This window comes from Dipodomys merriami, unplaced genomic scaffold, assembly GCF_024711535.1.
Source record: "Dipodomys merriami isolate MVZ:Mamm:240054 unplaced genomic scaffold, mDipMer1.0.p SCAF_63, whole genome shotgun sequence".
Classification (NCBI taxonomy): domain Eukaryota; kingdom Metazoa; phylum Chordata; class Mammalia; order Rodentia; family Heteromyidae; genus Dipodomys; species Dipodomys merriami.
The window spans coordinates 502,935-530,305 of NW_027206213.1; the positions used below are offsets into that span (position 1 = coordinate 502,935).

The 27,371-nt window shown below is 40.7% G+C and overlaps 2 protein-coding genes across 2 annotated transcripts in view; both read right to left on the reverse strand.

Annotated features, from left to right (window-relative positions):
- Gmcl1 (germ cell-less 1, spermatogenesis associated) overlaps positions 1 to 10,915 on the reverse strand; it is a 48,139-nt gene extending 37,224 nt beyond the window's left edge. The window contains exons 1-3 of the mRNA XM_070004470.1: positions 10,437 to 10,915; positions 2,879 to 3,002; positions 244 to 340 (exon numbers count right to left, since the gene is read on the reverse strand). Of these exons, the coding sequence (XP_069860571.1) occupies positions 244 to 340; positions 2,879 to 3,002; positions 10,437 to 10,696 (481 nt within the window). The 5' untranslated portion in view covers positions 10,697 to 10,915. The remainder of the gene's footprint in view (positions 1 to 243; positions 341 to 2,878; positions 3,003 to 10,436) is intronic.
- A 6,332-nt stretch (positions 10,916 to 17,247) lies between these two features.
- Positions 17,248 to 27,371, reverse strand: part of Anxa4 (annexin A4) — a 68,045-nt gene continuing 57,921 nt past the window's right edge. The window contains exons 10-13 of the mRNA XM_070004471.1: positions 25,918 to 26,013; positions 23,161 to 23,219; positions 21,949 to 22,071; positions 17,248 to 18,269 (exon numbers count right to left, since the gene is read on the reverse strand). Coding sequence (XP_069860572.1) covers positions 18,210 to 18,269; positions 21,949 to 22,071; positions 23,161 to 23,219; positions 25,918 to 26,013 — 338 coding nt within the window. The 3' untranslated portion in view covers positions 17,248 to 18,209. The remainder of the gene's footprint in view (positions 18,270 to 21,948; positions 22,072 to 23,160; positions 23,220 to 25,917; positions 26,014 to 27,371) is intronic.

Here is a 27,371-nt window from a genome sequence, read left to right on the forward strand (position 1 = left end):
TAAAACTATCAACTTCATATGTTAAGAATGAGCCCCCTCCAAGTAGAAGGTTAGAATATTTATTTTATACCATAAAAATTAAAAGGCTACATTTCAGCTGAAAATGAGAATGTGGCTCAAAGCTAAGGGTCAGTGTCCACCCCAGCTCTGAGTTCAAACCTTAGCAGACACACAAAAAAACCCAAACCAAAACAAAAAGGTTGTTTGATGATTTTTGCACAACAGTAATTATGGAGGTAGTACCTTCTATATCAATATTCTGGTCAGGAATCTCCAGTTCAATACTATTCATGCTGGATTCTTTCCAAGAACCACTGAACATACTAGAAAAGTAGCCAGACTTAAAAAAAAAAAAAAGGCAATGATTAGTACTTTGCCTTCTAAATTATTTTCCCATTTCTAACTCCAAGAAGCTATTCTCTATTAGAACTAATCTACCATATAATCTCAAGATGTACAGGAGGACAAAAAAACTAATATGGAAATACATTTTTAGTTTTATTTATTTATTGAAGTACATATTTACTATCTTACAAAAAACTAAAAGCATGCACTGGTGACTCATGCCTCTAATCTCAGCTACTCAGGAGGCTGAAATCTGAGGATTGTGGCTTGAAGCCAGCCCCAGGAAAGTCCTTAAGAATCTTTATCTCCAAGAAATTACCAGAAAACCAGAAGTGATGCTGTGGTTCAAAGTGGTAGTGCTAGCCTTGATCAAAAAAGCTGAGGACACCAGGCACTGGTGGCTACATCTGTAATCCTAGCTACTCAAGAGGTTGAGATCTGAGGATTGAGGTTCAAAGCCAGCCCTGGCAGGAAAGTCCATGAGACTCTTCTCCAATAAACCACCAGAAAACTGGAAGTGGCAATGTGGCTCAAGTGGTAGAGTGCTAGCCTTGAACTGAAGAGCTTAGGGACAGCACCTAGGCCCAAAGTCGCCCCATGACTGACCAAAAAAACAGAAACAAACAAAATACTAAGCCAAATTCTTTCATTACTATCTGAAGTCGATTCCTAAGTTGTCATAATATTCCCATATTGTTTAGTTAAAACAACTTCTGGTGTGTTACATGGTTTTCATCCTTATCAGATTAAAATTAAAGTTCAGAAACTCTATCATACTTTTTAACTATTTCTTCCAAACACACAAGATACAAAGTGGATAGTAATAATGCACTGAGGAGGAGAAATGACTTCAAATCTTCAAACTGCTTAGGTCCAGACCAATCCCCAGTTAGCACTAAAAAGATGTTCCCAGAGAAATTAGGGGAAATCCAAAGTTTAGTTTTTATCTAACCAGGTAAAGTCCTGAGGGGACCTAACTTCTCAAAAATGTACAAGAATGGGTGAAATCTTTACTTTTCAAGTAGCATACCTCATAATTAGAAGTACTTTAGAATGGATTACATTTAACTTAAAAATATTTTACTGAGAACTTATAGTGATACAAAGGAATGATTATCACTAAATCAATTCAATTTCAATTAATAGGAGCATTTCTCATCCTCAGTTTCATAAAACTGAGATCAAGGCACTGGTTCCAGGACCCCTTGCAGATATTGAAGTTCACAGATGCTCAAGTCACCTATTGCTTTACATATAATCAATCAATCAATCAGTCAACTTACCTACCTATTTATCTATGTATCCATTCATCCATCCATCCATCCATCTATCCATCCATCCATCTCTTCTTATAGACTTTTAATCATCTGTATTCTTTTTGTGTTGTTGTTGGTCATGGGGCTTGAACTCTGAGCCTGAACTCTGGGCCTGGACGCTGTCCCTGAGCTCTTCAGCTCAAGGCGAGCACTCTACCACTTGAGCCACAGCACCACTTCCATCTGTAAAGTACTTACAATACCTAATACAATGTAAACACTACATAAAAGTTGTTTGTGTGTGTGTGTGTGTGTGTGTGTGCGCGCGCGCGCGCGCACGTGCACCAGTCCTTGGGCTTGAACTCATGGCGGGAGCACTACTGCCTGAGCTTTTTTGCTCAAAACTAGGGCTCTATCACTTGAGCTATAGTTCAACTTCAGGCTTATCAGAAGTTAGTTAGAGATAAGAATCTTAGGGACTTTCTTTCTCTGGGTGGCTTTGAATCAGGATCCTCACATCTCAGCTTCGCTAGTCTGCTAGGATTACAGGTGTGAGCCACTGGTACCTGGTACAAACTGTTATACTTTTTAAGTGAATTATGACAGTACCCAGATGCAATTTTCTTTTGTCCAAGTGTTTGTGTGTCTGCAGATATGTAACCTGCATCTATACAGTGCCAATTTTACACTGAAAGCACTAGACTATAGCAGTAAACAACAGAGACCTGAAGAGGGCTTTTAAGGACTCATTTGGCTTCAACAACAGAGGCATTCTCTGAACTACATTCAAGTCTAAGTAAACTTGTTAAAAATAATTAAAGCATTGATTAAAAATCAAATAGGTATATCAACTAAATGACAGCCTGCATATTTGTTGGCCTTGTTATCAACCTAACCAGTTTTCATGACAGAAAAAGAATGTCAAGAACTTTGTATTCTCACTCAACCTGAACTACGAAGAAGCATTTCTTAGGAATATATCTATCTTAAATAATCAAAAAATAACAATCTTTAATATTAAAGATTTTCTTCCTTTTTCCATTTTATCAACACAAAGCTCAAAGACAAAGCTTATCAAAAACAAAGCATTGTAGTATTTGTTTTCTAGACCAAACACCAAACTATTTGCTAACATTATTTGTTATCTTTCTACTAAAGATGTCTTTCATCAAAGGATTTTTCTTCTCCTCTGATGAAAGACATAATCTTTTGTAAATAGTTTTGATTTTCTGTAAGTAACTACTCTGGTTCCTTTAATAGAAAAACAAAATACTTACTTGACATAAATATATTTTGTGTAAGCTCCACTCTTCGCCTAGAGCACAAATCTTAATATCACTGTTTTCACCATTCAAAAATAATGTTTGATAAATATATTTGGATGTACTCTTTAATTTTTTCCTGTAAAAGAAATGTGAAAGTTACATGTATGTATATAAATGAGTGTTTGGCGTTGGGGTGGTAAAGCACTTACTGGAGGCTGTGGGTTCAATCTATAGCACCACAAAAGCAAACAAAACAAATGCTTTACTGATTTGGCACATATTTAAAAAATTCTGGCGGGGGGGGTGGGTTATGGGAAGGGATGGGAAGGGGAAACAAAGGAGGAGGCAACAATGCTTGATAAGAAATGTACTTATTATCTTGCCCATGTAATTGTAACCTCTCTGTACGGTATTTTCACAATTTAAAAAATTCCTTTTGTTCAGTTTTTTTAAAATTTTTGTTCTATTAGTGTCAACTTATCCACTATAGGAAAGGATGAGGGATATTACACATTCAACTCTGATCATGACTTTTAAGTGGCTGTCTCTGGAGTACTATAGTTCACAGAGAGATAAAGGTTGATGTGTAGAAGACCTTTTTCTCTACACCTTTTATAAAGTTTTTATTTTTGAACTAATTGTATATTCAATAAATTAGAAGACAAATCAGTGTTGATTTTTGCTTATTTCCTTGTTTAGAAACTAGTGTTATTGAAGATCTCAAACAATGACAATATAACCTGCTATACATCTAGAAAATAGAGAACAGGAATGAAAATTCTCTCACCCTAATAATTTTTAAATGAATTATATTTAAGCTTTTCAATAGGAACTAGTTAAAACTAGCTTTAAATTATTTTTCTTCCACTGGACAAATAAATGGTTTGCAGTCTTAAATCAGTTTTACAAAGTATGATCAAGGGAGAAGCATCTTAGGAGACTAGAGCAGTAAACTCTGAACATTCCAGAGTTCTACCCCGAGCAGCAACACTTATTAGTAGTACATGTGTAAACATGTTGGTTTCTGCTTAAGATTTAATTTAAAGAGGACAATTTTTAAAGTTGAGAGTTGAACTCTTGACTCATGCCTGTAATACTAGCTATTTGGGAGGCAGATATCAGAGAACTGCAATTCAAAGCCAGCCTGGGCAAAAGTTTGTAAGACCTTTACCTCAAATCAATAAAAGCTAGGTGTGGTGGTATAGGCATCCTAGTCACGAGGGAAGTGTAAATAAGAGGATCATGGTCCAAGATGGCCCAGGCATAAGTCTGAGACTCTATTTAAAAATAACCTAAAGTAAAAAGGGCTAAAGGTATTGCTGAGGTGGTAGATAGCCTGCTTAGCAAGTAGTAAGGCCTTGAGTTCAAACCCTAGTATCACCAAAGTAAAGAAGTTTAAGAATCAATACTCGAGAGCTCAAGATGATCAGTAAATAAGGAGCCTATGGCTGAAATGAGTAAGAGATGCAGAGAAAGTGTGTGTGTGTGTGTGTGTGTGTGTGAGAGAGAGAGAGAGAGAGAGAGAGAGAGAGAGAGAGAGAAAGACGGGGTGGGAGATCCTTTAAAATTTATAACAGCTTTCTTACTAGTTAAAAAAAATTAAATTTCTTTTAAAAATAATTGTTTCAAGCAGGGAACCAGTGGCGCATGCCTGTAATCCTAGCTACTCAAGAGGCTGAGATCTAAGGATCATGGTTCAAAGCCAGCCTCAATAGGAAAGTCCATGAGATTCTTATCTCCAATAAACTACTAAGAAAAGGCTGGAAGTGGCACTGTGGCTCAAGTGGTACTCTGAGTACAAAGAGGCTCAGGGACAGTGCCCAGGCCCTGAGTTCAAGCCCCAGGACCTGCAAAATAATAATTATAATAATTGCTTCAGATGGTGTTTGGAATAAGTCTATACAGTGCCTCTTTCTGGCAAATAATAGCACACATAGCCATCATGTGTGATGGTGTATGTCTATAGTCACTGCTATTTGGAACCCTGGAATTCAAGGCCAGCCTACACAACCTAATGAGATTGATATCAAAAAGAAAACAAGAAGCCAGGCATGGTAGTTCACACCTGTAATCCCAAAAGAAAAAAAGCAAGCAGAGAAGAGATAAGGAGGACAGAAGAGGAAGAGAGCAAGGGAGAGGGAAAAGAAAAACAAAAGTTAAGAAATAGTTCATGTTTCAGATTTGAAGACAAGGTCTCACATAGCTCAGTTACCCCAGCTGTAAAAAGAGGATATGAGTAGGACCCACTTCACTGAATTATTGTGAAAAATAAAGAGACCAGACAGTTTCTGGTTCTTGATGTTAGTTTACCATTTCTCCCTAAATCACATTAGAGAATAAAAGTATAAAAAAACAAGTATGCACCAGCACAATGTGAGATGGGCTGATCAGCTGCTGGAAGACTTCTAGGGGTCTGGAGATTAGAAAATAAACTAGGCTGAAAAAGAGTGTGAACCCTCCAAATATCATGAAGGACTCAGCCAGTGATTAGGCTATCTGCTCTCCAAGTGTAAGAACAAGGTCTCAGGGAAACAGAAGGCAAAAGTGGCACAGGAAATGGAGTAACTTGCTCCCCTAGTGAAGACAGAGTGCAGCTATCTAAGCACAAAGATCCCAATAGGAAGTAGAGGTGAAGAACTAAGATCTTAGTGTTGGTCCTCTAGACAGAGCAAACCTCTTTCTAGTATCCAGGTGTTGTAAGCCTGTGAGCTCCCAATTATCCATCCTAAGTTAGGGTTCCCAAACTACTGTATATACCAGAACACAGGGGCTCTCACAGCAAACTCAAGAGTGGCACATGAAATATTTTAAATTTGTAGGTAATATAGCAATCGTTCAGATAACATGTAATGTCACTATTAAGATGCTTGCATCTGATTATGAAGTTGTTTTTGTTCTAGTTGTTTTTGGACCAAGAAGACGATGAAGACAAACAACAAGGGTAAGCCAAGAAAGCTTGAGATTCTTTGCTCTAAAACAAAGTATATCCCCCTCCCCTTTATTCAAATCAGTCTGTCTTCATACACAAGAAGAAACTTACAGGGCTGGGAAGGTGGCTCAGTGGTAGAGTGCTTGCTTGCCTTGCATGCCTGAGGCCCTGGGTTCAATTCCTCAGCACCACATAAGCAAAAAAGATAAAAAGCCGGAAGTGGCACTGTGACTCAAGAGGTAAACCCCCCCCCCAAAAAAAAAAAAGAAATGAAACAAGACAGACTGCCATGGTTACAGCAGAGTGACATGGAACAAAGTTAAAAAAAAAAAAAAAGAAGAAGAAACTTACTAGAAACAGATTCAAGACAGAAAAAGCTGAAGATATGAAGTTGGACTATTTTTCTTTTGTTACCCAGGGAGGACAAAAGGCAATCAGAAGCTCTTTGGCAAAAAACGAACAAAAACAATACAAACCATGTCCCATTGTCCAAATAAGAAACAAATGAAAACTGCTTGCTTTTAAGAACTAGTTGGAGCTGGGTACCAGTGGCTCATGGCTGTAATCCTAGCTACTCAGGAGGTTGAGATCTGAGGATTGCGGTTCAAAGCCAGCCTGCCAAAGAAAGTCCGTGGGACTCTTATCTCCAATAAACCACTCGAAAACCGGAAGTGGTGCTGTGGCTCAAGCGGTAGAGTGCTCGCCTTGAGCTGAAAAACTGAGGGACAGCACCCAGGCCCAGAGTTCAAGCCCCCCAACCGGAAAAAAAAAAAAAAAAAACCCAAACCCAAAACAAAATCCAGATGAGATGTAAGAAATTGTTCCATTTTGCCATGAGGTTAGAAGATGTTTCCCTTTGAACAAAGAGTTGTGATATAAGGTAAGGTTTATAATGCTAACTCACTACTTGATTCTACAGTGAACAATCGTTACATAGTTATATACAGTTGTGGGTATAGATACTGTTCAGTAAATTTCAATTTTTAGAGATAATTTATGGACAAAATACTGAAGAAATGGTTTGTGAAACTGTGAATTTTAAGTCGTTAATGTGCAATGTAAAAGCAAGACATGCAGTTAACAAAAGGTATGAGGCAAAAGGAGGGCCTAGAAGCTGAAGTTTTTCATGAGGTAGTTTCTTTCGGTGGGAGTGCCAAAGAGACAACCACAGGAAGAATATCAGTGCCAACACACAAAATTACAAGTCCAAACAATTGCTTTCTCCTTCAGCTTTGCAAGAAATGAAACTCAAGCATCTCCCACAATACATACATATTAAACTCTGGTATGCATTTTCTGATAAAAGATTTTCTTTAAAAACTTTCCATTCCTGGAAGTGGCGCTGTAGCTCAAGTGGTAGAGCGCTCGCCTTGAGCTGAAGAGCTGAAGGACAGCAACCAGGCCCAGAGTTCAAGCCCCACGACCGACAAAAAAATCTCCTTTATCGCTGGGCGCTGGTGGCTCACGCCTGTAATCCTAGCTACTCAGGAGGCTGAGATCTGAGGATCGCGGTTCAAAGCCAGCCCAGGCAGGAGAGACCGTGAAACTCCTATCTCCAATAAACCACCAGAAAATCGGAAGTGGCGCTGTAGCTCAAGTGGTAGAGCGCTCGCCTTGAGCTGAAGAGCTGAGGGACAGCGCCCAGGCCCAGAGTTCAAGCCTACAACCGACAAAAAAAAAAAAAAAAACAACTTTCCATTCCAATCTATCCATGTAGCCCAGTGGTTGGCAAACTTTTCTATAAAAATAATATCTTGGGCCCTGGTGGCTCACGCCTGTAATCCTAACTACTCAGGAGGTTGAGATCTGAGGATCACAGTTCAAAGCCAGCCTGGACAGGAAAGTCCATGAGACTCTTATCTCCAATTAACCACCAGAAAACCAGAAGGCGCTGTGGCTCAAGTGGTAAAGTGCTCACATTGAGCTGAAGAGCTGAGGGACAGTGCCCAGACCCAGAGTTCAAGGCCCATAACCCACCCCCCCCAAAAAAAAGTTTCTTCAGTTATAGGACCCAGATAGCCTACAATTTTGTCAGGACCCCAGTGGGCAGTTTCCTGCTTCCAGTTTTAGCCTACCACCCATAGGAAACGTTTTTTTAAACCATCCAGTGAACTATAACAACTTAACCTCTTACAACATGTGAGTCTCAGCTTGGAAATGGAAGTCCCTATTACAAATTTGTTCCTTGGGTATTCTGGCTCAGCCCTAGAAGAAGCTATTCTCTATAATTTCTATTCCTGTGTTTCTGTTTATTTACTTTTTTGTGTGTCTTTCTGAAATGGGATCTATTAGTTCAGGCTGGCCTCAAACTTGAGCCTCATAGCTCAGCCTGTGAATGCTGAGATTACAGCCTGTGAATGCAGTGTAGCATATATATATATATATATGTGTGTGTGTGTGTGTGTGTGTATGTATATATATACATATATATGAGTTAGAATATATATGTATATATACATATATGTGTGTATATATATATATATATATATATATATACATTCAACAGATTTTTTTAGTATTTTTTCCCTTAATAATTTCCTATTCTTGGTGACTACATTTATATTGAAATTTCTCTACTGAAATCACTGTGGGTTTTCAAATAGGCTTTGTTATATATTTTGATGATTATATTAAATATGTGTTCTAACTACTAATCAAAAGTTACAGACTTGTTATATCTACCTACTTAGCTACATAGATTAAAAAGACCTAGGTATATGCTTTAAATATGGTCCTAAAGACACTGATTGGTTAAAAAAAAAGATTAAAAAAAACACACCATTCAATTATGAAAAGAGGGCTGGGAAGGTGGCTCAGTGGTAAAGTGCTTGCCTTGCATGCTTGAGGCCCTGGGTTCGATTCCTCAGCACCCATAAGCAAAAAAACAAGCCGAAAGTGGTGCTGTGGCTTAAGTGGTAGAGTGCTAGCCTTGAGCTGAAGAGCTGAGGGGCAGCGCTCAGGCTCAGAGTTCAGGCCCATGACCGGACCCAAAATAAAAAAAAAAAAAAACAATTATGAAAAGAAATGGCTACGTTCAGAAATTAAAGAGGGATGAACTTTTATATAGAGAAGACATCATTAAGGAGACAAATTCACTGAGTGCATACAGGACAAACACTGTACACTGTGTTCACTTTTAAATCGATGGAACTCCATAAGGTTGTGGTAATATTTCCATTTTACATATGGGGAAAAGAAAATAAGGATAGTAAGTGGAGAACGCAGATATGAACTCAGAATCTGAATTCTGAATATTATGCTACCTTGATTTAAAAAGTTACTGAAGATGGGTGCTGATGGTCCACATCCATTATCCTAGCTACATGGGAGGCTGACATCAGAGGATCCCAGTCCTAGTCTGGCCCAGGCAGAAAAGTCTTAACAGAATAAGACTTAACAAAAGAAGCTGGGCAGTGGCATGCCCTTGTCATCTCAGTTATGATGGAAAGCCTAAAATAGGGGAATGGACCTCAATCCAGGAACTGCTGGACTAGGCGGAAGTGAGACTCTATCTCACAACCCATCAGTGCAAAATAGTGAAGGTATGAATGGCTCAGTGGTACCAGTAGTTGGCCCCCCCTCGCAAAAAAAAAAGTTACTAAAAATATTCACAGTACAGGTCCACTTTGTAAATAAACATAAGCATTCATACATAAAACCCATATGGAAAGTTTTATAAATCCAACTATGATGTTTGTTTTGGAAATACTAAGTTTTGAACTCAGGGCCCCGAAACGGATAGGCAAGCATTCTACCACTCGAGCCATTTCACTAGCCTCGAAAATTGTTTTTATCTATGACATTTAAGGGTTTTACTGCTGAACCACATCTCTAGTGCCTGCTATTTTTTTTAACAACATGAAATGCTTGTGCAGCAAAAATCTGAATCATTTTTAAGTTTCATTTAAAAAAATTACATCTGTGACTCCCTTTGACGTTTAAAATAAACACAGGAACTAGCTTTTATGTGAAGAAATATTTTTACAGTAGACTACATTCTAGTTCGCCTGTAATTGTTTTTTTCATCTCTTCTTCCCAAAACAAAAACAAAACACCAAGCTGTAGCGCTGCCTGACACCGATCCACGGGCGATTTGAAACTGACTTTGAACCTCATTAGGAATAAATACACACTACTTACTGAGCAGTATTTCACCTGTACGGTTCCGGAGAACTGTGTGCTAGGATTGCTCCCCTCCCTGGGTGTGCGACAAATAAAGGTGCCCATCTCAGACACAATTTACGACTCTCGACAATTTATTTAAGGCAACCGGATGCAAAACGATTTACTGGGCGGTTGGTTAGCAGGGAAGCCCAGCCAGTCGATCCTCTCCGGGGTGGAAAGAGACGCCAAGTTGCGGTTAGGCGTCGCAGCCACCCTACTGAGGGTTTTACACAACGCCCCGCAGCGTCCTGTGGTTAACAAGGCGGAACCCCGGGCGCCCCCCACTCCCCGGATCTGGTGGGGCTGAGGCCAGCCCCCCCACCCCGGTACCCGGGTTCAAGGGCACGTCTGCAGGTACCACGCTGGAAGGGGGGTGCGCGGGGGAGTACGCCGCACCCCATCCACGCACCAGGCCCAACAGGTGCGGGTCACTGAGCCCCGCAGTTCCGCCCCCCCCACCCCAACACGCCCACCTACCTTCGAGGGGTGTTGAGGAGCCGCTGCTGCTCGTCGCCCTCTTCCTCCTCCTCGTCGGTCTCCGAGTCGGGGTGACAGTCGCAGAAGGCCCCGCTGCTCCGCTTGCGCTTGCGGCTGCCCGGGCAGCAGCAGAAGCCGTGGCCCGCAGGCTCGCCGCCAGGCTCGGGCCTCCGAAGCGAGCCCCCCGCCCCAGGGCCGATCTCCGGCTGCGCTCGGGCTCGCCCGGGGTGGCGCAGCACCCGGCTGCTCAGGGAGCCCATGGGACGCGGCTCCCCGGGGCCTCAGGGAGCACACTTCAGGGAGCCCAGAGGATGGCGTCCCCCGCCATGGCCTGGCCGCCACCACCCTCCTCCTCCCGGCCCAGGTGGCTACAAGACCACCTTCTCACGCGCCGCCACAACCGTTGCAGCGGACACCGGCGCCTCCATCCTCCGCCCCGCCCGCTGCGTCTGCCGCGCCGCGCGCCGCGCGCCGGCTCCGCGGAACCTCGCCCCCTGGCTTTCGCAACAAAGCACAGGGCCGTTGGACGCATGCGCGCGCGGCGAGCCCCCGGAAGGGGCGGGGAAAGAAAGGCTGCGTGGTCGGTGGAGCATGCGTAGAAACGCTGCTTGGGCTCGCTGGTGGTCTGGCTAGCTCGAGTTCAGGGGCCACCCGCGATTTAGTGGGAATTCACGTGTCGACGACTAACTGGGACTCGAAGCCATTATGTCTCTGTTGGGGGAGGAGTGTGACAGGACTTGAATTCAGATCCTTGTGCTCTTGTAGGGTTTGCTCATGGCCCGTGTTCTACCACTTAAGCCACGGTTCCAGGCTCTTTTGCTGACTAATTGGAGTTGAGTCTATGGTTTGCCCGTCCGGGCTGGCCTCAATCCTCAGATCTCAGCACCTGGAGTAACTAAGATTATAAACATGAGCCATGGGCGCCCAGCTCCTTCCATTTTTCATTCAAAAATGTTTTTGTTGTTGTTGTTGGTGGTGGTGGTGGTGGTGGTGGTGGTGGTGGTGTGTGTGTGTTGCCAGTCCTGGATCAAAGGCTTCTGAAGGCTTGGGTGTGTAGTGGGTCCTTTGTTAGACAAAAGGTTAAAAATACACCGGGCTTATTCTTAGGAGTTTCCAGGCGCTGGGACCTCACCCAGCAGGGTTGGGGTATGACTTCTTTGGGAGAATATAAGAGGTGTCAGCTGTTGGGATGCTTAGGTTTCTTCAACCCTCCTCTGCTGCAGAAATAAAAGGAAACCTTTGGGTTATGGTGAGCATTCCTTGGAGTCTGTTTCTTTTTTCCTTGCACCAGTAGAACGTCTGAAACCAGGACTGTCAGGGCTTTAAAGTCCCGCCAGGAAGCTTTAGCCATATTAGTATGTGGTAGCAGGTCTTCTAGTCCTGGCACTCTTCTGTTTTTTTTAGGTAAAATGTTACAATGAATTATGTCAAGTGTAGAGTAGTAAAACATCTGTGGGCCCACTAGTAAGGAGATTTTATTGTAATTGTTTTGATTCATTCTCACTTTGTCAATTTATTGGAGTATAATAGATCGTTTGTTTTTAAATAGTACAATAAAAATACGAAGTCCCTGGTATACCCACCCTCTATCTCTTCCTGTCTTCTTTCCCTCGATTCACTGTCTTGAGAACAGCGTATATCCTTATTCCCATGTATACTCTTAGAGACATACCCATAAATAATACATTTTCTTTTGCTCATTAGACATGTAATTAAGTGGAACCATACCTATCATTCTGAACCTTTCTCCTCAGAGCTATACTTTTGATTAAATCTTTGGTTACTTTTTACTGCTTGTTGTTAATGGTGACCTATTCTTGATCCACCCCTTCATTGAGGAAGTTAGGTTTGTTCTACTTTAATGTGCTTACAGAGCAGAAATGAACATTATTTGCAAGAGATTCATCAGGCAGATTCCCAGAAGTGCATTTTCTAAAGTATTACCTTAGTTGTCAAAATGCTCTCAATTGGTTGTACTAATGTACCAGCTTACACACCCATCAGCAGAACAGGTAGTTTGGGGTCCCCAGGGAACAGGTGTCTGATCCATCCTGAGAAATTCCAGCTGAGAGAGCTAACTAGTTGAGGGAGCTTGGGTGGCTGTGGGAACACATGACCCTCCAGTGTTAGAAAATGAGGTATAGCTGGACGCCCGTGGCTCACCCCTGTAATCCTAGCTACTCAGGAGGCTGTGATCTGAGGATACTGTTCAAAGCCAACCCAGGCAGGAAAGTCTGTGAGACTGTTATCTCCAATAAACCACCAGAAAACTGGAAGTAGTGCTGTGCTTCAAGTGGTAGAAAGCTCACCTTGAGCTAAAGAGATGAAGGACAATGCCCAGGCCCAGAGTTCAAGCCCCATAACCAACAAAAAAAAAAGAAAAAGAAAAAGAAAGAAAGAAAGAAAGAACCACATGTGTCCTTATTTTGGGGTTCATTTTGCTTAACATCTTTTATCTGACCTTATCTGCTTGTCTCAGATCTATATTAGTTATTGCATATAAGGGAAACCATGGGGCCTATGTTTCTTTGCACCTGGCTTACTTCACAATATTTTTTTCAAGTCTTTCCATTTCTAACAAATGGGGCAATGTCATTCTTTCTGATGGAGGCATAGAATTCCATTGTGTATATATACCACATTTTCTTGATCCATTCATCTACTGAGGGACATCTGGGTTGGTTCCATATCTTAGCTATGGTAAATAATGTTGCAGTAAACAGTTGTGCTGGTAGCTTTTCTTTCTTGCTATTGTTTCTAATGTATTTATAGGGTACCATATGATTTTTTTTTTTGTTGCTTTGTATGTCCTTCCTCCACGGTATAACCCGTTATACTGTATTTGATGTTGGTATAATTTGGAGAGCGGAGGGGAAAAACAAATTGTTTAAATAGGGATACAGGTTGGCCCACTGCAACAATGAGATGTACAAGACGCTATGTTGGAAAATCAAACTTTACAATTTAGGGAAGGGATGGTAGAGGAAAAAAGGAGGAGGCAACAATTGATAAGAAATGTATTCATTACCTTGCTCATGTGATTGTAACCCCTCTGTACAGTATTATCACAATAAAAAACATTAAAAAATGAAAATGTGCATGACTAACCAAAAAAAAAAAAAAGAGGGATAGATTTCATCAAGGGAAGTTACTTTGCACAGAGGGTATGCTGCCACTCTCCCCAGAGCTGAGCAGGTGCACCAGGTGGTAGTAGTTCACTGTTTTTTGGTTTTGATTTTGGTTGATTTTTTCTTTTTTTGTCAGTCATGGGGCCTGAACTCTGGGCCTGGGCGCTGAGGGTCTTCAGCTCAAGGCTAGCACTCTCCCACTTGAGCCATAGCACCACTTCTGGCCTTTTCTGCTTTATATAGTTTTTTTTTTTTTTTTTGTTGGTCGTGGGGCTTGAACTCTGGGCTGAGCGTTGTCCCTCAGCTCTTCAACTCAAGATGAGCGCTCTACCACTTGAGCTACAGCACCACTTCCCCTTTTCTGCTTATGTGGTGCTGAGGAATTGAACTCAGAGCTTCATGCATGCAGGGCAAACACCTTACCACTGAGCCCACCTTCCCAGCCCCTCATTGGATTTTTATCCTGAAAGGGTGACATTGTTCCTTCTCCTTGCTGCTAAGGAGTCAGACTCACATTTCTATTTACAATTGGTTTGTAGGGTGGAAGTTAGCATTCCAACCACTCAACGGAGGTCTATCTCATCGCAGCTATCTGGGAACCAGACTGGGAATGGGACCACAGACAGGTATAGTTAGAGTTGTTTGGTAAAGTCAGTGTCAGATGCTTACGTAAGAGAGGTGGTGTCTATTCTTTAACTCCTTTGTTAAGGACATACCCTTGACATGGCTAGCTGATTACAAATAACTCAGATGATAGTACCAACAAAAATCAAGAAGCAAATAATTCTAAAAAATATCAGTATCAAGAAATATCAGTACAGGCTGGGAAGTTGGCTCAGTGGTAGAGCACTTGCCTTGCATGCATGAGGCCCTGAGTTTGATTCCTCAGCACCACATAAGCAGAAAAAAGCTGGAAGTGGCGCTGTGGCTCAAGTGGTAGGGTGCTAGCCTTGAGCTAAAGAGCTGAGGGACAGTGCCCAGGCCCAGAGTTCTGCCCCATGACCAACAAAAAAAATAAAAATAAAAATAAAAGAAATATCAGTACAGAGTGGTGACTATTTACAAAATGGAGACATTTTAATTTTATAGAAAAGATTGTTTTGTTTCTCATCTGACGAAGAGAATGATAGCTGCCAAGGGATCGGCTTGCTTGGGCAGAATGTGTCAAAGGATAAGCAGGTGTTTCCATGGAGCATATGTGGTCTATCATGAGAAAACCAACATGGGATTATATTAAATCTTGTCCATAAGACCTGAGTGCAAGAGCAAATTGACGTCAGTACAGATAACTTAAAGGCATCACCAAATTTCTAGGGGCTAAAAAGAAGCTACATTGGCCTTGCCAAAGGAAGTGAGATGAGTGGCGATCTGGTAATGAATTGCCAAGGAAACCAGCGAGAATGTCCCCAAGAATCAGCTATGAACATCTGCTGAGATGACATAGGCCTTTTTCTCTATGACTAGAGCAGAAAGAGTCAAGTAAGAGCTTCTATTCCTCTTTACAGTCTTCTCTGTTGCTATATCCTAGGCAAGATGGGAGGGGGGGAGGGAAGGAAATGGAAGCCTAAATGAAGAGAAGCCCACATTTCTCTTTCTCCAAAGCCAGCTTCACAATAGCAGTGTGCTACAAGGGATTGGGGGAAGAAGCCTCAACTGTAAACCATGCTTGGCATTTGGACTAGATAAATGTGAATGAAATGACACATTTTTATGACCTTAACTATACAGTAGGACTTCTTAAAACCTAAGAATGAGCTAAAAGTTCATGACCTTATACTCTGAATTTACATCAAAAGACACGAATTAGACAGTGGGGAGGAAAAAAATAAAGATGCTTCCTAATTATACATCAGACTCATGCTTGTTTAATGAGACAAGCAAACGTTCTTCCAGAGTGGCTTTATCTTGTTTTCTAGAAAGCTTCTGGCAGCATTAAGGGAACTAGTTTTAAATTTTTGGCTAAGTCATGTGTCATTTAAAATAAAATATATGAAAGAAAAAAACTCAATGCTTTCAAAACCAAATACAATTGATTTGGAGAGTCTTCTGGTAGATATTGAAATGGCAGTATTCTTTCCTGTAATTAACTGGAAGGACTAAATATTCACATAAGTAGCATTAATTAATAGACAAAAAGCACTAAACTGAAACACAAATTCTTAATATTTCGTCTATCAAAATGCATTTGAGAGCTGGGAATGTGGCTTAGTGGTAGAGTGCTTCCTCTGTTCCACATAAACAGAAAAAGCTGGGAGTAGCACTGTGGCTCAAGTGGTAGAGTGCTAGTCTTGAGCATAGAAAGGCTCATGGACAGTGCCCAGGCCCTGAGTTCAAGCCCCAGAGTTGGCAAAAAAAATGCAGTTGATATTATGGGATAAATAAAAACATTATTACCTAATAACATATAGGCTGAGTGCTGTTGACCCATACCTATAATCTTTGCTACTCTGGAGACCAAGATTTGAGGTTTCAGGTTGGAAGACAACCTGGGCAGACAAATCTGACACTCATATCTCCAATTAATTAGCAAAAAGCCAGAACTGGATCTGTGGCCCAAGTAGTAGAATGTGAGCCTTGACCAAAAAAGTTGAATTCAAAGGCTTTCCTTGTTGGGGGGAGGATGGTAAGTCCTACTATCCCTTCCATCCCCCACTTTCCTCACTCCTCCCCCCTGCCAAAGTTGTAAAATTCATTTCCAGTATAGTGTCTTCTGGATATCATTGTTGCAATGGGTCATCCTGTGTCCTTGTTTCAGTGTTTTGTTATTCCCCTTCCTCTCCCCAAATTAGACAAATATATATACAAGATGCAGGGTCCCACAGGGGACATACTATAGGGGAAAGAACATATAAAAGAAACAAAAAATCACATAGTACATTAAAAACAACAACAAAGAAAGGCCTGTCTATATCTTGGAAAAAATCATATTAAGTGAAGTAAGCCAGACTTAAAGAAATATAGGTCCCATGGTTTCCCTCCTTTGCAATAATTAGTATACATCTAGGATATTTTTATCAGATGAGCAGGAAAGCTCAAGAGCTATGTACATATGACCATATAAGATAATGCTAAGTGAAATGAACTCCTTCTGTTCTTTACACATCTATAATTGTGCACTGTGTGTGACTGTGTGTGCGTGCATGTGCACACATACATGCATACATGCCAGTATTGGGGTGTGAACTCAGGGCTTTTGTACTGTCTCTTAGTTTTTTGCTCAAGAATGGCACTCTACCACTTGAGCAACAGCTCTACTTCTGGCTTTATGCTGATTAATTGAATAGACATTCCTGCTCAGGCTAGTTTCGAATCGCAATCCTCAGATCTCAGGCTCCTGAGTAGTTAGGATGACAGGCATATACATTACAGGTCACAGGTGCACTGCTTATATCTATAACTTAATTTTTTTTGGTGTTAGGGATTGAACGTGGGCACAGCACTACTACTGAGCCGAATTCTTGAACTCAATATATAATGTTTCCAGAGAATAAATTAATATATAATTCCATCAGGTAGTGTTCAGTGGATATAAGCATTAGGTTTACGTATAGAAGTAGGCAAACATAAGAGTATAATTTTCATTTTACTTTTCTGATGTAATTCCAAATTCCTTCAGAATTAGCATCTTTCATTGTCAACGATATACATAATCTCAAAAGTGGAAAACTCAGAGAACATATACCTCATTTAAAATAATCATTTTTTATTAAATGTTTCCATGTTATATCAAACCAAATTTTTCAATTAAATCCAATACAGTGATAGTAAGGTGGAAAAGCACAATGCAAATTACTACAAATCAACAAAATTAAAAAAGATTTCTAAAGTTACATTTATCACAAACATTTTAAACCAAGCTAAACTCAGATCATTACAGTGTTACCAGAATTATCTCATTCAAAGATTTTTTTCCCCACTCACTCTTAAGCTAGAGTAAGACACTAACCCTAATATTGTGGAATGTTAGCATTTATGTTTGACACCTAAACATATATGATCTGTATAACTACACTTCAAATTTAGTTTGCTTACATGTGTTGGTGATTTGGGAAGGCATCAACTGGGAGAAAAATCTCAACACAGAAGAAGTTGAATTCTCCCATGATACAGAATAAAAGGTCAACTAATGCTATAGACAAAACCAAAAAGAGAAGTGTAGATCCTTTCAGTGTGTGTCTACATGAAATGTGGGGGTATCTTACTAATTAGGTGCTCACAATTTCAAATGAAGAAATTTACCAGCCATTCTGAAAGTAGGGTTAGGAAAAAAAAGTGATTGCAAGACAATCTTCCATTTTAAGGTTTTTGTTGTTGTTTTGTTTTGTTTTTCCAACTAGCAAAACACATAAAACAACACATTCAATCTCTGTGAAACACAAGGGATAACCTGTTAGAAACATGGCGCATATTTTAAGCTCCAATTTTAACTCTTCACTTAGGTCTTACAAGATTTGAAATGCAAGTGCAGCTTTAAAGCATCGAAATGACTAATTATAGATAATAATGATACAGTTTATACCCTGGGAGGCAACTGTAGGCGTTGTAATTGGAAATAAGCATCCTGAGATAACGCTAATAGCAGTGTAGAAAAATGAAGTTAAAAAAGCAATCAGTGTTGAGAATCCTCCAGTCATGGGATTTTATTCTAATCATCTCCTCCGCAGAGAATGAGCAGGACTTTCCTGTAGTCTCCTGAGGTGTCACCCTGGCAACAAGGGAAGCAAAGCTGCAGTTAGATAAGTGGGTTCTCCGTGGAATGCATAGTTCAAAGCCACCTATGTTTTCTTCAAGCTTTGTTCTTTTTTTTTCCCTTCTGTGCTCTTAAAAATTATATTTTATTACAATAGTAACACTTTGTTCAGTGTAGAAACTTAAGACATAAAAGAACATAAGAAGCTGGATGCCAGTGACTCAGATCTGTAATTTGATTGTGGATTGAGACCAGACCAAGCAGGAAAATATATGAGACTCTTATCTCCAATTAAAAGCTGGAAGCAGAGCTCTGGCTCAAGTGGCAGTGCACTAACCTTGAATAAAAAGCTCAGGGACAGTACCAGGTCCTGAGTTCAAGCCCCAATACTTAGACATACATACATACATATAAGCATGCACACACACAAATCACATACATATGGCTCCTCTTCCTACAGGTTACTATCAACATTTTGTGTGTGTGTGTGTATCCTTCCAATCTTTTTTCTAAACACAGAGATACCTGTTTTTTCTAGTGCTGGGATAGAACCCTAGACAAGCAATCTACCATTGCCCCATGTTCCCAACCTCCACATATCTGCTGCATTTAATATTAATACTGAATACTTACCTATTTTGTTACATATTTTTTACAGTATTATGTAGTGATCACAGAGTATTCCATTATACATAAGTAAAAATAATTTGACTACACACTCTTCTTAATTGTTGAATAGTCATTTCCAATTTTTCACTATTATAAGTACTGCTTCAATATATTTATTTTAGCTAAGCTTTTGTACATTTTCTTCATAATTTACTTCTGAATCCATTTTAATAAAATAGAAGTTACTAGTGGTGCTGTGACTCAAGTGGCAGAGAGCTCGTCTTGAGCTGAAGAGCTGAGGGATAGCACCCACGCCCAGAGTTCAAGCCCAAGACTAATAAAATAGAAATTACTAAAGATCATGTAAGCTGGGCGCTGGTGGCTCATGCCTGTAATCCTAGCTACTCAGAAGGCTGAGATCTGAGGATTACAGTTCAAAGCCAGCCCGGGCAGGAAAGTCTGTGAGACTCTTATCTCCAATAAATCACCAGAAAACCAGAATGGCACTGTGGCTCAAGTGTTAGAGTGCTTGCCTTGAGCTGAAGAACTCAGGGACAGTGCCCAGGCTCAGAGTTCAAGCCCCACGACGGACAAAAAAAAAAAAAGACAAAAAAAAAAAAGATAATGTATTTGATATAACTTGTAAAACAGTCTTCCAAGAAAGTTCTATAATTTCTGTGTGGAAATTTTTATGGCTTAATGAGAAATCAAAACCTTTTTCTTATTCGTGTGTGTGTGTGTGTGTGTGTGTGTGTGTGTGTGTGTGTGTGTGTGTGTGTGTGTGTGTTTGCGCACCTGCTCTTAGGGTTGAACCTGGAGCCTTGTACATACATTGGGCTGTACTGTGGATTTTTTTTGTTGTTGTTATTTTTTGTTTTTTGTTTTTTTTGTGCTAGTAGTAGGGTTCAAACTCAGGGCCTCATTTTCTTGCTTAGCTTTTTCCACTCAATGCTCACACCCTACTATTTGGATCACAACTCCATTTCTGGCTTTTTGCTGGGTAAGTAAAAATAAGAGTCTCTTAGATTTGTCTTTCTGAGGTGGCTTTGAACTGGGATCTTCAGATCTCAGCCTCTGGAGTAACTGGAATTATAGCTGTGAGCCTCCATTGCTACACCCATTAATTTTTGTTAGTACTTCACAGATACTAAAATAGATGAACTCTCAGTACATGCAGTTCAAAATGTCTGTTAAAAATCAGTCAATATTCTTATTTATGCTTTGATTCAGTGATCTGTCAAAGAATAAAGATGTGTTAAAGTCTCTCAGTAACATAGTGTTTTCTCAATGTCTTTTTTTGAAGCCCCAGTCTATTGACTAATCCTTATTATGAATTGTTGCCTGCATTAATATAAAGTGATCTACTGTCTTCTAAGTTCTTCTCTTTACTATTAGTGTAACCCTATCTTGCTCTTTTGGTGTTTGTTGAATGTCCTTTTCCCTGGCCTGTTTCTTTAAACTGTTTACATGCTACGGTAAAAAGTGTTCCTTATAAATCACATAAAGTTGGACTTTGTGTTTTTACCTAATTTGAATCTACTTTTAGTTATTATATTATTATAGAATGTAGTTATTTTAGTAGCCTGTTGTAAATCATTTACATCATTAAACTTAGGTTATATAATATAACTTAGATTTTTTTTTTTTTGTCGGCCGTGGGGCTTGAACTCTGGGCCTGGGCACTGTCCCTCAGCTCTTCAGCTCAAGGCTAACGCTCTACCACTTGAGCCACAGCGCCACTTCCGGCTTTTTTCTGTTTGCTTATGTGGTGCTGAGGAATCGAACCCAGGGCCTCATGCATGCAAGCCAAGCACTCTACCACTGAGCCACCTTCCCAGCCCCTCTTTTGTCACTTTTCTACTATTTGTTATTAGAACTTAGATTCTTATTCTTCGTAACTTTTCTATTATTTACATATTCTCTTTTTCTTTTTCTTTTGTTTCTTTTCATGACAGTGATTGAATGGGCAATGCCTTTATTTCATACATACAGTAAAAAAAATTTCATAAGTAAAAATTATTTCATACAAATGACTAATTCATAAATCAAATCCTGTTGTGACGTTTGTTGTGTAGGTAATCCCAACTTCTAGAGGAACTGGGTCTCAGGGAACTGGTTTCCAGATAATCATCTGAAAATTTGTTTTCTAATAATTTGGGTTTAGGAAGACTATTGTAGCTTCTTCAAGAAGCCAAGTCCCAGTGATGAGGAGGCTAGAGTTGTGGGTCATACCTCAGTACTCTCATGCTATCTGTGGACTCCTAGGTTCCCAGTAAAGAACAGCAATCTAGGGAAAGAATAGAACCAAGCACTCTAGGAGAACTAAAATTTCCTGTATTTCCAGCAGATCTCAGTGGCTCCTGAAGGATTCTGAGTTTTGCTACTTCTTTGGTTGTTATTAGGTAGCCACTGAAATTATGCTCCTAAAAGTATACATCAAAATGTCATCACAGCCCGGTACTGGTGGCTCACGCCTGTAATCCTAGCTACTCAGCAGGCTGAGATCTGAGGATTATGGTTCAAAACCAGCCTGGGCAGGAAAGTCTGTGAGACTCATCTCCAATAAACCACCAGAAAACCAGAAGTGGTGCTGTGGCTCAAGTGGTAGAGTGCTAGCCTTGAGCTGAAGAGCTCCGGGGCAGTGCCCAGGCTCAGAGTTCAAGCCCCACGACTGACAAAAAAAAAGTCATCACAGAGGGGAGGAAAAGTGGGAGAAAAATGAAAAGGGGGAAACAAGGCCAATAAGAAATGTACTCACTACCTTATATACGTAACTGTAATGCCTTTGTCCATCACCTTGACAATAAAATTAAATTTCAAAATGTCATTGCATTAAATGTAAAATTTGAGATCAACATGAAAAAAATGACAGTATTTGAAAGGCAACTAGTTCCAGCTTTATAATCTGGCAAAGGCTTAGAAATGTGTATGAAAAGAGAAAGCCTGTAAATATCTGAAGTAGAGAACTATTTTTATTAGGGATGATAGATGTCAAAGAGGAGACCAGAAGGGCTAAGTGTTGGGGTTAGGCCCCATCCTTTCACGGGTGCTTTCCCCGGGGCCAAGGAGGTGCTGTTTGCCCTACCTTGATGAAAGAGTACAGAGACTTTCCATAAAGCCTCTTGAAATTTGCCCGGATGTCCAGCATGTCAATCTCTGCACGGGAAACCATCACTCTGATGAGGGTGCTATCATCCGTGCCCAAGCCCTATGGAAGAAAGTGAGATTTGAGTTTTCAGATAATGCTCTTCCCCCAGGCTAGTGAGGCAAGATAGTAGGTGACTCTCCTTATAGTGTCCTTTGCTCCAAGACCTTGGAGACACAGGTCATCTTTACTCCTTGCCATATGATTCACAGCTTTCCACAACTCACTTGTCTAACATTCTTATGTTCTGAGCAGGGGGACACTGCACTCTCTACCTTTCTAGAGACACACTGTGTTGTTCAGCTTGCTTGCATTTTATCTACTACCATGACTCCCCATTGTGTAAAAATTGCTTGAAGGTCCAAATATGCCAACTTTAGAATCCCCCTAAAATGAAACCATTGAAAAACACACACCATCTCCTGCATGTTTTTATAATACTTGGATCCTGGACTAATGTCTTATATTCTTAATGTTGATGTTTTATACATACTTGCTTTCCTTACAAGGCAGACAGTCCTTGAGAGAACTGTATTTTCATCTTTCCTGCACCTTGCATGGTTCCTATCATGGAGTCTGCATAGAGTACAAGCCAGGGTTAGGAACATGGGCTCTGAAACAAAATTTCAAGTATTTGTATCATTGCTCCACTACTTCCTCACTGAAGACCTTGGGAAATTATATGTCTTTTCTATGCCTCTGTTTCCTCATCTGTAAAATAGAATCAGTAATAATACCCGCCCTGTTGAGCTATAGTGGGGTCAAATTAAATAATACATACTAAGCATTGTGATTCACACTGTGTACTCAATAATAGTACTCACTAATGATTACTTAGTATCAGTAGCACTTGAAGTATCTGATGAATTTGTGGTTTTTATGAGGGTTGGAGAAGGGTTGAGATGGCATCTCATTAGGAAACCCAGGCCTGCCTTAACTTGCTTTGTGGCCCAGGTTAGCCTTCAACCCATGATCCTTTTGCTTCTGCATCCCAAGTGCTGTGATTATAAGGATGTACCGCCCATGCCCAGCAAATATATGATGAATTGGATATATGATGCTTGATATTTCAGGTTAGAAGTTAGATGGGGATATAAGCAAGCCTGAGAAGGTAGGTAAGAGATGTGCCGAAGTCATTCAGATGCCATTTACCTTCATAGATTTATAAAGCCTCTCAGCAAAGTATGCAGGTTTATTCCTCATACACTTTACTGTCAAGAGAAAAACATAGAAAAGATTACAGATAAGATCTAAGAAACTAAAGAAAAGTGACAGTTGTCTCTCCATTTGTACAGAGCAGCAAGAAATTTCTCTTGATTGCCAGCCAAACAATGTTTCATGAACATTTTTTTTTTTTTTTTTTTTTTTTTTGGTCGTGGGGCTTGAACTTTGGGCCTGGGCGCTGTCCTTCAGCTCTTCAGCTCAAGGAGAGCACTCTACCACTTGAGCTACAGCGCCACTTCCGGTTTTCTGGTGGTTTATTGGAGATAGGAGTCTCAGTCTTTCCTGCCCGGGCTGGCTTTGAACCGTGATCCTCAGATTTCAGCCTCTTGAGTAGCTAGGATTACAGGCATGAGCCACCAGCACCCGGCTCATGAACATTTTTTTATTGTGAAAATACCATAGAGAGGGGTTACAATTACATGGGCAAGGTAATGAGTGCATTTCTTATCAAGTATTGTTGCCTCCTCCTTTGTTTCCCCTTCCCATCCCTTCCCAACTCCTCCCACCCCACCCCCCTGTTTCATGAACATTTTTTTTTTCTTTTCTTTTTATAAAAATCTTTTTTGCTGGTCTTAGGCCTTGAATTCTGGGCCTGAGTGCTGTCCCTAAGCTCCTTTTAACTCAAGGCTAGAACTCTACCATTTGAGCCACAGCACCCCTTCTGATTTTTTCTGTGATTAATCAGAGATAAGAGTCTCATAGACTTTCTTGCCCGGGCTGGTTTGAACCATGATCCTCAGATCTCAGACTCCTGAAGAGTGAGGATTACAGGTGTGAGCCACTGGCACCCAGCCATGAACATTTTCGAGAGGTTTATTGGACATAAGAGTCTCATGGACTTTTCTGCCCAGGCTGGCTTTGAACCTCAATCCTCAGATCTCAACCTCCTGAGTAGCTAGGATTACAGGCATGAGCCACCAGAGCCCAGCAACATTTTCTTTATGGGAAGTTTCCTCAATTTATTATCAAGTTACTAGAGAAGTAAATAATAAAGGCCATCAAAACAAAGGGTGACATATAGTTTCCAAATGATTATTATGTTTACTGTATGAAACAGTCATTCTAACTTTCATAGACTTGCAAGATGAAGCTACCATAGTATCATCTTACCTGTATAATAAGATAGAGAAGCTATGTGACACAATAAAAACCAGGTTGTATGTACTATTTCTTGTTTAAAATTCTGGAAGAGGGCTGGGAAGGTGGCTCAGTGGTAGAGGGATTGCCTTGCATGCATGAGGCCCTGGGTTTGATTCTCAGTACCACATAAACAGGAAAGGCTGGAAGTGGCACTGTCGTTCAAGTGGTAGATCGCTAGCCTTGAATGGAATTGCTGAGGGACCATGCCCAGGCCCAGAGTTCAAGCCTCGTGACCGACAAAATAAAATAAAATAAAATAAAATGAAAATTCTGGAAGAGCTGGTACATACAATTGTAGTTTCAGCTACTCTCAAGATCACTTTTTTTTTCAGTACTGAGGAACTGAACTCAGGATCTCCAACTAATAAGAAAACATTCTATCACTTGAGCCACACCTGCTTTTGATTTTAGTTTATTTTACAAATAGATTCTGGTTCTAGTTGTCCTACCTAGCCTCAAATCATGATCTTATCACCTCTCTCTGTCTCTTTTCTCTCTCTGTCTCTGTCTCTCTTTCTCTCTCTCATCGGTTCTGGGATTTGAACTCTGGGCCTGGGTGCTGTCCCTCAGCTCGTCAGCTCAAGGTGAGTGCTCTACCAGTTGAGCCACAGTGCTACTTCCGGTTTTCTCGTGATTTATTGGAGATAAGAGTATTATAGACTTTCCTGCCCGGACTGGCTTGGAACTGGATCCTCAGATCTTAGCCTCCTGAGTAGCTAGGATTACAGGCGTGAGCCACGGGCGCCCGGCCTTCCATCTCTCTTGAGTCTAGGAATTCCAGACCAGCTCAGACAACTTAGCAAGAATGAGAAGCCGGGTACCGGTGGCTCACGCCTGTAATCCTAGCTACTCAGGAGGTTGAGATCTGAGGATCGAGGATCGAGGTTCAAAGCCAGCCCGGGCAGGAAAGTCCGTGAGACTCTTATCTCCAATAAACCACCAGAAAACCAGAAGTGGTGCTGTAGCTCAAATGGTAGAGCGCTTGCCTTGAGCTGAAGAGCGCCGGGACAGTGCCCAGGCAGAGTTCACGCCCCATGACCGACCAAAAAAAAAATAAAGAATGAGAGAAGAGAGAGAGGAAAGAAGGAAAGAGAGGAGAGAAAGAGAGAGAAAGAAGAAAGGGAAGAAAGAAAGAGGGAAGAAAGAAAAGCTAGATAGAAAAAGAAGTAAGTAAAAAATAATTCTGGAATGTACTATGAATGATTGAAACAATTTTGATCTCTGAAAAAAATTCTATATCATCATGAGAAAAAACTGCCAACAACGGCTGGGAAGGTGGCTCAGTGGTAGAGCGCTTGCCTTGCATGCATGAAACCCTGGGTTCGATTCCTCAGCACCACATAAGAAAAAAGCCAGAAGTGGCGCTGCAGCTCAAGTGGTAGAGCGCTAGCCTTGAGCTGAAGAGCTGAGGGACAGCGCCCAGGCCCAGAGTTCAGGCCCCACGACTGGACCCAAAAACAAACAAACAAACAAAAAAAAAACTTCCAACAACAAGAATAAAAGAAAGAAATATTTGTTTTTCTGTCCCCCCCTTTCTGAACTTACCTATAGCTAGCAGAGCATCTTCAAAGCTACCAGATGTTTCAGATTTAATGCTCTGTTCAATATCCTTCTGTGATATTCTCTTGTATTCATCAAACACTAAAAACAATAACAAAATGGAATTACTAACAATAAAAAACAATCGAAGGAACTAAAGTTTATGAAGAGAATGGCATCTTTTAGTGAGTTTACACTGTTTATTCAAAAGGGGACTAATCAGCACTATAGATGAGAACCACAGTGGATTGGGCCCAAGGCCAGGAGGAAGGAGCCTGGGTATTCACGGAGGACCCCAGGCAATCCCTTTCCTTACCTTGGACCTTGTGTCCTTACACATGAAGTGGAGACATTCCCTGAGACGGCTGCTTTATTTTCTCATTACTTTTAATAAGCAGAATGCATATCCTGTAATTTTGGCCTAGGCCCTCGCCTACATGTTCATCTTCCTTTTGGCTCATTAAAACTCAAGCAACTCAGCCTTTTCAAAATGGAGTCACATTTGAGAACAGCCAGTTTCATCTTTTATTAGACTTTGGCATAATAGTTTTGTTTTTTTTTTCTTTTTGCCATTTTTTTTAGTATGATGGATATGCTTTCTTCTCTTGCTGGCTTCTTCTAAAGCTTTCTCATAGCAGATATCTATTGTGTTTATCTCCTTAATCACCTTCTTTGGTATAGGATCTTATAGGGTCTTTCCCCTATCAATCTGATTCTCAGAGGCCATCGATCCATACCCAATAACAAACACAAAACCTCTACTAAACGAGTGGACCATCTACTCAGTTAAGACTTAGCAGGTCTGCCCTCCTAAGAGTTTTTGTGTATTTATATGTGTGTGTGTGTATGTGCTCTGTGTGTGTGTGTGTGTGTGTGTGTGTGTGTGTGTGTGTATGTATGTGTATAAATGGATTTCATTAAGGGCTTTTCATTCAAGCTCAGCTTATATATTTATAGCTGATGCCCTACCATGTGAGCCATGCTTCTCGTCTAGCATTCTACTGGTTAATTGTAGGTAATTATCTTGCAAACATTTTTGTCCACGCTGGCTTTGAATCTCAAGCCTCTGGTCTCAGCCTTCTAAGTAGCAAAGATTATAGGCTGAGTCACCATTGCCCAACTTCCTCCTGGGAGTTTTTTTAATTGAGCAGATCATTAAGATGCCTGGAATGCACAACTCACTCCTAGGATGTCAACAGAATGACCTCTGGCTCCAATCCAGGATATTTTCTCTTTAAGTTAGAGTTAAGCGCATATTTACTCCAAATCACAGAATCTGATTGACATAATTTCTCTCTCTCTTTTTTCTTTGCTAGTCCTGGGGCTTGAACTCAGGGCCTGGGAACTGTCCCTGAGCTTCTTGTGCTCAAGGCTAGCACTCTACCACTTGAGCCACAGTACCACTTCTGGCGTCTTCTGCTTATGTAGTACTGAGGAATTGAACCCAGGGCTTCATGCAT